Below are 13,152 nucleotides of genomic sequence, written 5' to 3' on the forward strand. Positions count from 1 at the left end.
GAGAGCAGGAACCAAGACCTCTCTATCGTTAGAACTTGGCACTTCTATAGCATCTTTGAGACAAGGATCAAACATTAAACCAGCTCTTTTCTTGGTGCCCACACATGGAGACACTCACCTCTCATCTTTCTTGTCAAAATCCTGAATCATGTTTGCATACACATCTATCACTTCTAGGCTGCTAACCCCTAACCATATCTTCACACTTCCTTTAGTTGTAATGTGTACATTAGACCGCAGGCACCAGTATATGTTGTTATAGCAACAGTTAGGTTTTAGCAACATCTGCTGGCTGTGCTATAATTTAGATGAGATAGTGTGGTCATTTCCATTTAAAACCTCATTTTCTTTTCAGGGGTTTATAACTCTTAGTTCCTGACTGAGGCTCAGCAGCATAGGCAGCTTCAGTTCAAAAGAGCACCTTTGTACAAACTTTCTTCATTAAAAAACAAAAAGCCAATCTGTCTCATTGCTTTGGGTCTGTGTAGCTGTACTACAGCAGTGTGTTTTCTTTATGTTTACAAATTTTGCATTTCTTCTCTTCAATTTTGAAAATGGATCACTTACAAAAATGTTATATTAAAATATATATAATTCATTTGCAATGTATGCACATATATATATGTGTGTGTATTGGTTATAAAACTTGTGTATTTTGTGTATATTAAGGGCTTGATCCTGCGTGAGGTTCCTAGCACCCTAAACTCCTAGTGACTCTAAACTAGACCGATTCTGATAGCAAGGTATTCTTCAGTATATTTCGATGTGAGCTACTACAGAATCAGTGGGGGCACTTATGTAGTAAGGTGCTACTCAGCAAAAGTAAGGATACCAGTATCTGACCCTGGGGGAATTTCCATAAGTGCTGTAATAACTAGTTAGGGTGGGGAAAACTTATCAGTCTGTCTATTTGTAGGTATTTTTTTATTTTAGGTGATTTTATATGGCCCCCATTACTGGGATATCCAAGCATCTGGTAATCTTAATGGATTTATCCTCACAACACTCTTGTGAAGTAGGGCAGTGCTATTATTTTGGTGGGCACTACTGTGGAACTGAGTCATGGAGAGACTAACGGCTTGTCCAGATGGAGACTTGGCAGCAAGCCAGCGTGTAAATCTTCAGTGTTCTAGCCTGCCGCCCACCAAGTCACTGTGTACAGTATTGCCATCCTAATGAGTCTGACTCCGCCCTCCAAATCATGAGATTGGCTCAAATAATCATAACATTTAAAAAAAGATTATATTGGTGTTTTTTGGTCTCCTTTGATTTTTGAACTTCCCCTACCCATCTTGTGTTGTCCACTCTCCCAAATATATTGGAGAAGGTGATTTTGGCCCCTGCTGTGGAAGCTCTCACCCCCCGCATCTGCCTGTCCCCTGACCTTCATTAATCCTGTCTCCCAGGCTCACCTCTGCTCCTCTGGGGGTTCTTCTCTCCCAGGCGTGGGATGAGGGAGGGGGAAACTATCCCTCTCCCTCTTCCTAGGCTTGGGAAGGGAGCTCCAGAGGATCTTAACTCCCCACTGCCCCTGCTTCCCAGGCCATAGATGCTACGGGAGGGAGGGAGAGGAGCAGATGTACTATCCTGTCTCTCTTTCTGACAGGAGGGGGATGACAGAGCAGGATTGCACTAAACTGCTGGGCTCTTTGCTCCCTCCTCCTCTCAGCAGGGGAGAGATTCTGCTGGTTTCCAGCAGGACTAAACTTTCCGAGGGGTCTGGAGCTTCTCCAGCACTGTCTCCAATCCCATCACTTGTGGAAAAAATCATGAGAGTTGGCAACACTGGTAAACCCTGCTACTGCCCATTAAAAGTTCTGTAGAGTGCTTGAACAGCAGCATGTAAAAGTGCACTGTGGAACTTTTAGTCCATGATAGCAGGGTTTGCACACTCAGATCAGTGCTGTAGCCTGCCATGTGCTTATGTTTACACCTCGGCTTGCAGTGCACTAACTGACCGTGTAGACAAGCCCCAAGTTATATGCTCAAGATCCCACAGGAAGCCTGTGGTAGAGCAGGGAGTTGAATCTTGATGTCTCAGGTCCCAGGCTACCTCCTAACCATGGGGCCATCCTTTCCCTCTGTGGCCTAGAGAATGCGATGACGGGCACCTGAGAGAGACCTAAAAATAAGCATTTGGTGGCTTATGTTATATGAATCAATGTCAAAGTCTGACATTATTCTGCTTAATTTTTAATTTTTCTAATCTTAAAAGAAAAGGAAAAAGGAAGGGGATACATAAAGGGGATACATGAATACACTCAGAAAGTTTGGCTTTATTGTTTTTAAATCCTCATATGACATATATGGTCATAAAATATTTAATTAGTTCTTTCATTTCCTGAGGGGAGAAAATAAGATTTTGCTTCAGCTTTTCTCTCCCCTCCCTCCCCCCATTTTGCCTTACTTCACTTCTAATTTCAAGATAAACTAGTGATGGCAGTATGCAAAATATCTGAAGAAATTAGATTGTAGTTCATGCCTGTGTCAGTATTTTAAGTAGTCGTCTTCCTCTGTCGTTTCTGCAGTGTATACAGGGAATTCAAGTTAATACCTCAGGCAAATAATTTGACAATTGGCAGTTCCTTGGCAGAAAGCTCATGAAAAGAAAGGCATGAGGATTCTTAAATTTAAAAAAAAAAATAAATGTGTTTTTAGATTTCTAAAGTTTTCTGGCATGGGGGAATGTGAAACAGGCATTGGAATAAACATGCATACCTTGAGAATATTGAAGATGCTGTGGAGCAGCAGACTTGAAAGACATTCTTTTGGGAAAATTCTTCCCTTTTTAAGCTCTTTACCACTTTGAAGCCTGCAGTGGTGGCAGGTTGCCAGGTATGGTATCAAAACTGCAGTTTTAAAATGGGAATCAGAGGATGGCTCTTAGTCACTTGTTAATATTGTGTTAAACACCTCTGAGACAGTAACCACTTATACTGCTTCTTGGAGAATGAATTAATAATCACAGGAGTGCACTCTCTGATCTGTGCACATTTAGCTCACTTTGCAGATGTATTTCTGGCAACAGCGTGATGCATTTCTATATGTAAAATACTTGAAAGCAGCCTTAAGCCAATTGCCATTTGGAAAATGAATAATTGATTTATTGGAGTAATTGTAATTTATAGGTTTATGAGTCCAGATTGAAAAATGAATGTGTGTTTTGCAGTAGAAAGGAGCCTTTTTAGGGTAAGCATTTATTTTCTTTCTCTTGTCTTATTTTCGACTGCCTCCCCTACCCACTTACACTTAGAATAAACCATGCTACTAAGTTTCAGCTTTATAAAATCCTGTAATGGAGCATCTTGAAACGCTTTGTTAAAAATGTATAATGTATTGATATGTCAGTTTATTATTAACATAGCCGTAATCTTATTACATTTTAAGTGGTTTTGGTTTCTGTATCTTACACCGTTAATTGAAATGACATTTAATAAACATAAATATATAAATATAAAAATAATTTAAAAAACTTCAGAGCCATTAAAAATAAATAAGAAATGTACTATACCTTTTATTTTAACTTCTAAATATTGCAGAACTGAATATTAAGAGAAAACAGCCAAAGCAGTATTCTGTATTTTGCTGCCAGAAGTTTGAAGAGGAGTATTTACTACCCAAAAATCAGCATTGTAGCATTCTAAAATATGGAATTATCATGCTCCAATGAGCTCATTGCACCATGCTTATTTAGATACCAATTATATGACTATGCTGTACACTGCTAAGATCTCAATCATTTGTCATGATTTCTTCAATTTACAACTTGAGTTGAGAATATTAAATGTGATGTTATGTTTATTATATTAACTAAGTTGTGTACATACTTTACACAAAACAGTTTTGCATCTCAGTGCTTGCACTGAAGGGATGAGCATACTGGTGGGTATTACTCTAGAAATTAGGGGGATTAAGGGAGAGGGGGATGGTTGAGAGGGAGAATTATACCACTATTTTCAAATACTTCAAGTACTGCTTTAGCCTGAATAGTTCAGTGACTTGCACCTGAAGGTTTTCTCAAAAGATAAGTGTGTTTATAATTTTGACAGAATAAAACAGATGGCATATGAAGCCCTGGAAGTGAAGTACATTTTTTATCTTTCTGCATTAGTGTAACAAATGTTTTGTTCTTTGTGTGTGCACGTGAGTGGATAGATACAGATAGGTAGTAGACCAGGGGTTCTCAAACTGGGTGTCAGGACCCCTCAGGGGGTCACAAAGTTATTACATGGGGGGTCGTGAGCTGTCAGTCTCCACCCCAAGCCCTGCTTTGCCTCCAGCATTTATAATGGTATTAAATATGTAAAAAAGTGTTTGTAATTTATAAGGGGAGAGAGGGGGTGTCGCACACAGAGGCTTGCTATGTGATAGAGATCACCAGTACAAAAGTTTGAGAACCACTGTAGTAGGCCCTTCATAGTTAGTCAGAATCAGCATCTGTTATAAAGTATTATTTTAGTCCACCTATAACTTTTGGAAAATACATTTGGCCTGAATGTTGCCAAATTTACTTTGCAGGTGAAGTTTCTGGCAATGTAAAGGGAGAATGTTTCTGCAAAGATTTAAGAAAATGAGTCAACCATTTCTGAATTACAAGTCATTAAACAAGTGTCCTGAAAATGTCTTTTGTCTATCATTTCTTTGTCTCCCTCTAACTTAAAAATAGCTTGTTTGTATACTTTAAACCTTCCATATAGCTCCTAAAATTTTTTTGCATTTGATATATTAAGAGAAAATAGCTTGTAATTAAACAGTTGTTCGTGATTTTTTGTTGCGGGTACTTTTAGACACAGTCCTACTATCATTAATTTCAGTGGGAGTTACATCCACTGAAGTCAGTACAAGTTTCCTTGCAATTGACTTATGTACGGATGTGCTTTGGCCCTAAGTCAGCAACCACTAAACTCATCCCTATCTTTAAGTAAGTCAGTTATTCCAGTGAAATCAATTGGAGTACTCCTGGTTAGTTATGCATGTAATTAAATGCTTTACTGGATTGTGTGTATGTGTATATGTGAGCAGGTATCTTTCTAATAGCTGGTAATAGTTTACAAAGAACATAAGCATCCATTGGTGGTGGGTAGCTGTTCCTGTAGTTGTAATGTTAAATACCTGTGATTTTGGAGCTATGAGGCCAGGGCTCTAGTCTCAAGTCTGGTTTGTCAGTGTAGTTGATTGATCCTTCTTATAACTCCAGATTTTAAAAAACCCTAATTCTTTTAAGTTTTTATATGCAAGTCTAAGTAAAAAGTCATTTGTTTTTTAAATAAAATGAGTAAACTTGTTTTGAGATTAAACAACTTTAAAATGTCTCCTTTTTAATTTTTTCCCTAAAATGTCATACCTTTATTTCCTCTACCTGTCCAGTGAAATTATGTTATACCACAAAATTAAGAAATATAGGTATATTTTGCTCACTATCCAGCACAAGGCTTATACCTGTTTTTTAATCCAGATACAACTACTATGGGGAACACTTTATAATGCTAGATAGATAGTTGTTGCCATTGGCTCATGTAAAAGGAAGTTTTCAAAGATAGGCATAGTAAAATGTTTAAGGATTTGCTATTTTTTTTTTTTAAAAAGATGTGATGCTGGATCCTTTGAAGCTGACAAAGAACAGAAGCCGATGGAGAATGTATACTATGACCACCCTTGTTGTTGATTGATTCTGTGAATTACAAAAGCAAAGATACAGGGATGATCTGTTACTTGTACACAGTGTGCTCATTCAGTCAAGTGCTGTCCAAGACCCTTACAAACATACTTGGGTGATGCATTAGCTTCTGATAATGCATTTCACTGTAGACAGGGCATTTGAACAACAATTTTAAGGTTTCTAGAGGAATACAGATGTTGATTCTCCAGTCATTGTCTTGGCAAGATCTGCTCGTTCTTTTAATTTTATGACCTGGTGACCCTCCATCTCATCTCTAAAAAGAAGAAAAAGTTAAGGTGCTAACTGACAAATGTAACTGTCACATCATTCCAAAATACAAGTGCTTGAAACAAATAACTGAACAGTTAAGGGCCTCATAAATCTGGCTGCCCACATAATAAATGTTACAAATACTTTTATAACAGAACAACCTTAACTCTGCCCCATGATTTATTTTTAATGTACTGTATTTATTATTTTGGTGTCAAATAACTACTATTTAAAATGTTATTTTATACATAATAGGAGAGAGACACTTCAAGTGGGTATATATTTTTAGATGCTTTTACTTTTCAAATTGAAGGGATATCATCCAGTTTTCTCAAACCCAGACCATTTGTTAAACTATTGCCATGTTTATTTTTAGGCTGATTTTAATTCTCCCCTCCCCTCATTTAAAGCAACACAAACCATTTGGTTTCAATGTGTTTATCCCCTTTGGACTGGGGAGCTGAGATGATGTCTTCTGCTCTTGCACAACTGGAGGGAATCTCTCTCTTCTCTTCTTGACCTTGGTGTTCCTGATGGCGGATGTAAGTACACGGTAAGGACTACAGAAAGGAACATCTTCTGTGAATGATGGGACTGTAAATCTAGCATAGCATAACACGATATGGTACACTTACAAAAATCTGCTTATGAGACAACCTTTCCCTCCCTCATCCAGTTGAACAGCGATTTGCCACAATAACAAAGGGCATCCTACACAGATTTCTTGAGATGCCGTATAAATTAACCAGTCACAATTAAACCATTGACTTTCCCCCCATATTTTACAGTGAAGACTCTAAGCTGTCTAAAGATTATTTTCTGGTTTCGTGGGAAGCTTTGAGGGGGATAGTCACCAAGAAAAATCAAAGCAACTGACTTCCATAGGGAGACACTGAAACACCTTGAATGTTGGAATAAGCAGTTTAATTCAAAAGTTCAGACATTCACAAAGGAATCAATTACTGAAACTGTATACTCCCTTGTATTTTAATGGCACAGTATCTTTTGCCCCAAACTCTATACCTTTAAAGCCAAGCTGTTAAACGGATTCCCAAATCACTGGTGCATGTACTTCTCTTTGTTGCTAAAATAAAAAAAATAGCTTCATCAGTCCTCTCTGTCCTAGGGTTTTCTATTCATCAAAGCAATTAGATCTTTTTGTAGGCGTCTGCAATTTAACACCCATCCTACTCTTTTATCACACCTGGAGCCCTTTAACCTTGAAAGTACAACATTATAGCAACACTACTTAACCTTTTCAACACCTCCCATTATAAATGGCAGTTTTGTAACAGCTGGGCACGATGACAGATTAATTTTTCATCCAGCAGCCTTTAACTACAAAGCAAGATACCATCAGGTTGTAACAACCTGTAGTGTTAGTATTTAGGATCAGCAGAGGTAAACATGTAAAAAGATCTTGGAAGATAGTAACAGTTTACTACTTCCCCCATGCTTATATTCATGAAAACACAACTGTCTCCTCATATAGAAACTTCTTTCAAAGTATTTACCAATATTATTTTAGCCTTACACCCCCATAGAATTTATAAACTCCTACTGCCGCAGGAAGAGAAGCTGTAGCACCACAGAAGTTAAAGATTCTTTCTAGGTGCCCAACTTGAGATACTTAGAGTAAATTGTCATAGTTATGAGGTTATGAAAATTTGTACTAGCTGAAGATCTGCCCCCAGGGCCTAATTTTTCAGAGGTGCTGAGAAAACTCAGCTCCTCTGGACTGCAGCTGTAGTTATGAGTGCCCAACACTGTTGACTAGCAGGTGTCCCAAGTCTGGCACCCAAAATCAAAATGTGAAAATGTGCGTCTAATATTTTGACCAAGGTCATACGGGAAGTCCGTGTTATAGCAGGGAAAAGAAATCAGGAGGCTGAACTGAAATCTTGAACCTAAACTTTCGCCTTCAGTGTCCTGTTTTATTCCTAACATTGTTTATATTAAATGGCTTCCCTTTTAAAGTGGTATTTAACCAGAAAATCCATGTGGCTGCTACTAGTCAATATGTTTCCATGTCTACAGTACACACAACTACATTTTGATCCTGAATCATCTGTGATCTTGTGTGCCAACTTATGGAGGAAAAAAAAATCATGTTTATTTTTTCTTTCAGTCTTTCTTTTACAATCTCCCAACTAATCCTGCTTATGGGATAAACTCCAAAATATTAGTTGTAATCACTCAAATCTCATTTTTAATCAGATTAAATGTTTTACAGTGGAGAAGAAAGAAATAGTAAGGAACAAAGTTTTACTAGTTATACATGGAAAAAAATAATCAAATCAAGTTCATTTTTATGGCAGGGTAGAATATAGTCTCCCTTAGAGGATTTGTTTTTTATTTTATTTTTATTTATCTAGTTTTAAATAATTAAAAAGATGCCTATCCAAGGCCCAGTCACATCATTAGTAATACTGTAAAATCCCAGCAGCAAAGCAGAGTTTGCCACTAAGTGAATACAAAAGATACTTTTGAATTTGTAACCATGAGAAACTTTTTTTTAATTATTTCCAGTTCATGGTTAAATATGTTAGAAATACTTCATTAGGCTTAGTCAGGGAAAAGTCTGATGACTAGACATAGTAGAAATATACTAGAGACATTGTCATGTTCTATGGACATTTTTCCAATCTAGTTTCTGTGGATATTTTTGGCAAATCTGAAAGCATTTTTAAGCAAAACCTACTCATATGGGAGTGTGAAATTTTCTAGTAAATTGTTTTTATTACTTGCTAGTTTTGAATAAAGCTAACGCCTTATTTCACCCATTGTTGTCTTTATAATAAAGGAAGGCGGGGGGATAGGGGGAGAGAGTCTTCGGGGGCGGGGGGGGGGGATGATTTCAAGTGTGCCCTGTCATTCTGTGGGAGATTTGGCTTTCAGGATATTCTTAAACTGTCATATGTTTGTTCTATTTATTTTATTTACAACATTTCTGTGGAGCATCATCATCATACTGTCAGTGAGTGAAAATTATGAGAATAGAAGATTCTGCTGTCACCTTCTGGGGTCTGAAGGGATGGCTAGTTACACCACTAAATGGGTAGTTTAGAGGAATATTAGTTTCAAATCAGGCTATCAGTGCTCTCAGACATGAGGTCCAGTGATGCATGATGCACTGTTGCTGAGTCTCATACCTCTTTAAAATATCAATCTCTCTCTATATATGGTTAAAGTGGGCTGGGGGGAGGGGGGAAATGCTGGCCTCTAATGTAATAGGATTGGGGCATACATCATGATTGTTTAAGTTTCATATTGAACTTCTTTATTTTTAAAATACATCCTGCCATGGGAAAATAAGGTTCCCACTGGAATATCCAAAGTCCCACAGTGCCCTACTCAAGGCAGAGACATGATAACAAATAACCAATAGTCACTTCATTAAGAGTTCTAAGAAATCAGTTTCTGATTTTGCTTCAATTCCTGGATGGCTATTATGCTAGTAAGTGACTACTAAAAGAATCCTACATATAGAGAAATCAGAACTCAAAATCCTGAAGACTAACATCATAGTAGTGATTTGATAGGCCAGTTTACTTGCTAACCTCCATAATTCTTTCAAGTCCTTTTAACTTGACACACTTCTACCCATGCAGTGTTCTTCCAAAACTGAACTGTTGGCAAATGGAAAAACACCAGCAACAGAATATCCCTTATGTCAAGAATTTCTCTTTAATGTTTTGTTAATGTTGAATACTTTGTTCTCACTAGACACCAGTACTGGTTTTAAGATAAAACAAGATAAGTAAAAAAGTCAATATGCATTTATGGTAGTGATTAAATTTAGAGTAGGGCAATCGGCCGAACCTGCGGATGCGGCAGGTAAACAAACCGGCCTGGCCCACCAGGGGCTTTCCCTGCACAAGCGGCAGAACAAGTTTGGGAACCACTGATCTCGCTAATCTGGTGGGGCTGATGCAGTTATTCAGGTAAATATGAGCAATAATGTAGAACATATTCTTTATACGTGTAGGGACAAATCCAGTCCCAGCAGCCAATCTCAGTTTCTCAGTTGGGGAAATTTGGGGATGGGGATCCTCCCACTAATGCAGCAGAACCCTTCAGCAGAGGTTGAAATGACCTCCCTGGCCCTAGTGCAGCCCTCTCGTAGAAGAATCCATAGATCAGTGGCTTGTCCTGCTCGGAGACAGCTCCTGTGCATTGTTGTAAGGCAGCTCCATCAGAGCCAGGTGGTGAAGGGCATAGGGACATCTTGTACAGCTTCCGAAGCTTTCCATTGCCCTGTTGCACCAGTTCCACTCCATAGAAGCCCTCCACAATTGTGGAGTTATGGGTGGGATTTGCCCCTCTGGTAATATTTGTAATGTCACTATAATAATGCCTTTAGTCTTACAGTAATAACTCTACTGTGTCTGGTAGCAGATTTTGTTCTTTAATGTAAAACACAAATGTTACAATTTGTCCATTCAGCACTTATGCTTTTTCAGAGCAGAGCAACAATTTCCATAGTAATAGCAACAATGTGACCATGGTCAACTTGGCTTTCCTTGTTGTTGTATGTTCAAGCTATTTGTGCTTGGAAGCCTTTGCTGTTGATGATGTTTTAAAATAATTCTGCTGTAGTTACAGGAAATGAAAGCTACCCAAAAAACATTTTTTAGTCTTGAAAATATCCTGCAATTAATTTATAATTGGCATGTTCAATTCATACTTAAAATGTCTTGAGTCCTGTACTTTGGATTAGTAAATTTGGGGTGGGGGGAGGAGAGGGGAGTTAGACAGCTGAAAGAGCTTCGCAGTTGAAACTAGAGGAACTCTGAATGCAAGATCAGATTATATTGGCCAAAAACACAAGTAAAATGAAGCAATTATTCTTTCTTTGGAATATTTGTATTTAAGAGAAAATATGGCCATATTGCTATAATTTATTTTATTAGCTGATTAATGGAGTCTGATTGCAAAAATACCATTATTAAATATTGGACACATCTATGGATTCATGTAAAATGTAATGGAAAGAAAAAAAGGCAACTAGGGGAAAAAACCATTAGACTATTTTTTTTTATTTTAAAAAAGCAGGCTCTATCAAATAGGATAACACTTTTAAAAATTGTAATGAGTTTAATTAAGAGGTTATTTAGAACTGCTAATTCCAAATCAGTGAATGTATTTAAATGTCTGGTAAAAATAGTCATAGTTGATAATCTCTCTCTCCTTTGTTACTGATTTAAATGTTAGAGCTTTTGCTAAGACTTTTAAAGTATATATATTTCTTAAAATGGATGCATATTCTGTACATTTACTGTGAAAAAGAGACCTTTTTAAGGAGAATCTGAATATATTTTTAAAGCAAAAGAAGAGGAATAGGGGAAACCTTAGCCACTACTTTTAACATGTGGCTCTTTTTAATAAAATAATGGTAGGCAGGGTTTCCAGAGAGATTGGGATTTGAAAAGTGAGCATGCTAGCTAATAGCTGTGGTAACAGGCTGTACTCTGTGAAATAATACCAATATAGTGGCCTCCTAGAGATTCACTGTGTTTCAGAGCTCAATAGTGAATGTGCAGCATTGTTCAGCAATGAAAAGTCTGATAGCTATAAGTATGTCTGGACAGAGCAAGAGAAACTGATTTTAAACTTGTAGCCTCATTATAACTGGGCTTTGAGGAAGTGTGGGGTAGAAAGTAGGAGGGAGGGAGGAGGATTTTTCTGTTCATGCTATACCATCTGAGACAGGTTGCCTTACCAGTCTCTCAGTGGTCGTATCCCCTGGGGAAGTTTTTCAGCTCAGCCCTTAACCTATTGCAGAAGGAAAGAGAATGTGGAAGGATTTCTTTATTTTCTTTCCAGTTCATGAGCTCCATGGTGGGATATTAAGTGGAAGCTTGTCTCAGGACAAGTTAGGAAACTCCATTTGAAATGAAGGAAAGGCATGAAAAAGACAGGAGAAGCTTCATTGAGGATTTGCAGCTTAAAGTTCTTATTTTGATCACAGGATCTAGAAAAAAAAATGTTGTTTTATTGGCCTTCCTTTTAAGGAACAATGCCTACAGGTAAGTGGCAAGAGTGCTTCTTAAATAGCATGCCAGACATTGAATTTACTAAGAATTCATACTTATGTAGGATGGAGAGTTGGGTGACTTTTAATTAATTATTTAAAAACTTACCTGAAACAAAAAATGTCCTCCAACTTTCAGTTAGTTTAGCAATTCCTAAAATTACTACAATAAAGGTTTAAAATCTCTGTCCATATTTAACAAAGATTAGCCTGTACCATAAGGTTTGCATCCAGAGCTGAACTTCCCCAGAGCTTGGCGGAGGGGAGTGGGTTGCTGGATCTGGGCTTTTAGTTTGGTTCCCATCTCTAATATTTAAAGATTAGGAGATTTACAAACCCCCTTACCACAGAAAAACAAACAACCTCTCCCTTTCTCCCTCGGCATACCACCCCCTCCTGCACCAGAGTTAAACCTCGCTTTTTGAACAGGCAGAGAAAAATGCCCCATGTGAAAGAGGAGATCCCAGAAAATAAATCCACATTAAGGTACTTGTTAACAAGAGGGATTTCAGTAGGAACTTAAACTGAAGTTGCTCAGCACGCTAACAAATTGAATGCTTGTATGCTTTTTGACAGCTTGCTTACTGAATACTCTTAGCTATAAATTCAGTTATTCACACTGTATGGGCAAACTTGAATATTGTTCACATACACTTGAATGCTTGGGCTATCTGGACCAGTGTATACCTTCTAATTTAGAATACATGTTTGTATTATGTTTGGGAAACGTGACTGAAAAGTAGCATGATGTAGACTGTAATTAGCATTGGAGTAAATGAAGCAGAGAGAAGACAGTTTCATGCACTTGTCACGTGACACATTTCCTCAACATTTTAACTGGCTTTTCCCTTACCTGATACTGTCCTGTAACTTGGGGCAGTACATTTTTATGAACAAGATAATTTCAGGGTTTTCTTGTTCCTTTCTAATTTCTGATTTTTTGTTCAGTTGGTTTTCCTGATTGAAAAACATTATTAAAAAAAATCAGATTGCCACTAGAACTTTAAGATACCCCTTTGCTAAGTTTCCATATAGCACAGTGAGGGAAAAGCGTGTGGTATGCATTTAATATAAGGTTCTATTAAAATGTGTGCCCTTTTTCATAGGATCATGGAAGTTAGAGAATGAAATCTTTTAAGACCCATAAAATAATTGCATGTAGCTGTCAGCAAAGGAGGAATGCAGTTCC

General features: G+C 37.6%; 1 protein-coding gene across 3 annotated transcripts in view; it reads left to right on the plus strand.

The window, feature by feature from the left end:
* The window catches only part of PLEKHG1 (pleckstrin homology and RhoGEF domain containing G1), a 215,895-nt gene that overhangs the window by 109,360 nt on the left and 93,383 nt on the right, over nucleotides 1-13,152 (plus strand). The window contains exon 1 of one of the 3 annotated variants that reach the window (XM_074948611.1): nucleotides 11,725-11,958. The exons of the other annotated variants lie outside the window; for them this stretch is intronic. Coding sequence (XP_074804712.1) covers nucleotides 11,949-11,958 — 10 coding nt within the window. The 5' untranslated portion in view covers nucleotides 11,725-11,948. Of the gene's footprint in view, nucleotides 1-11,724; nucleotides 11,959-13,152 lie in introns of those variants that run through there. 3 annotated transcript variants of the gene reach the window in all.

The sequence above is a fragment of the Natator depressus genome, chromosome 3 (genome assembly GCF_965152275.1).
Source record: "Natator depressus isolate rNatDep1 chromosome 3, rNatDep2.hap1, whole genome shotgun sequence".
NCBI classification, from domain to species: Eukaryota; Metazoa; Chordata; order Testudines; family Cheloniidae; genus Natator; species Natator depressus.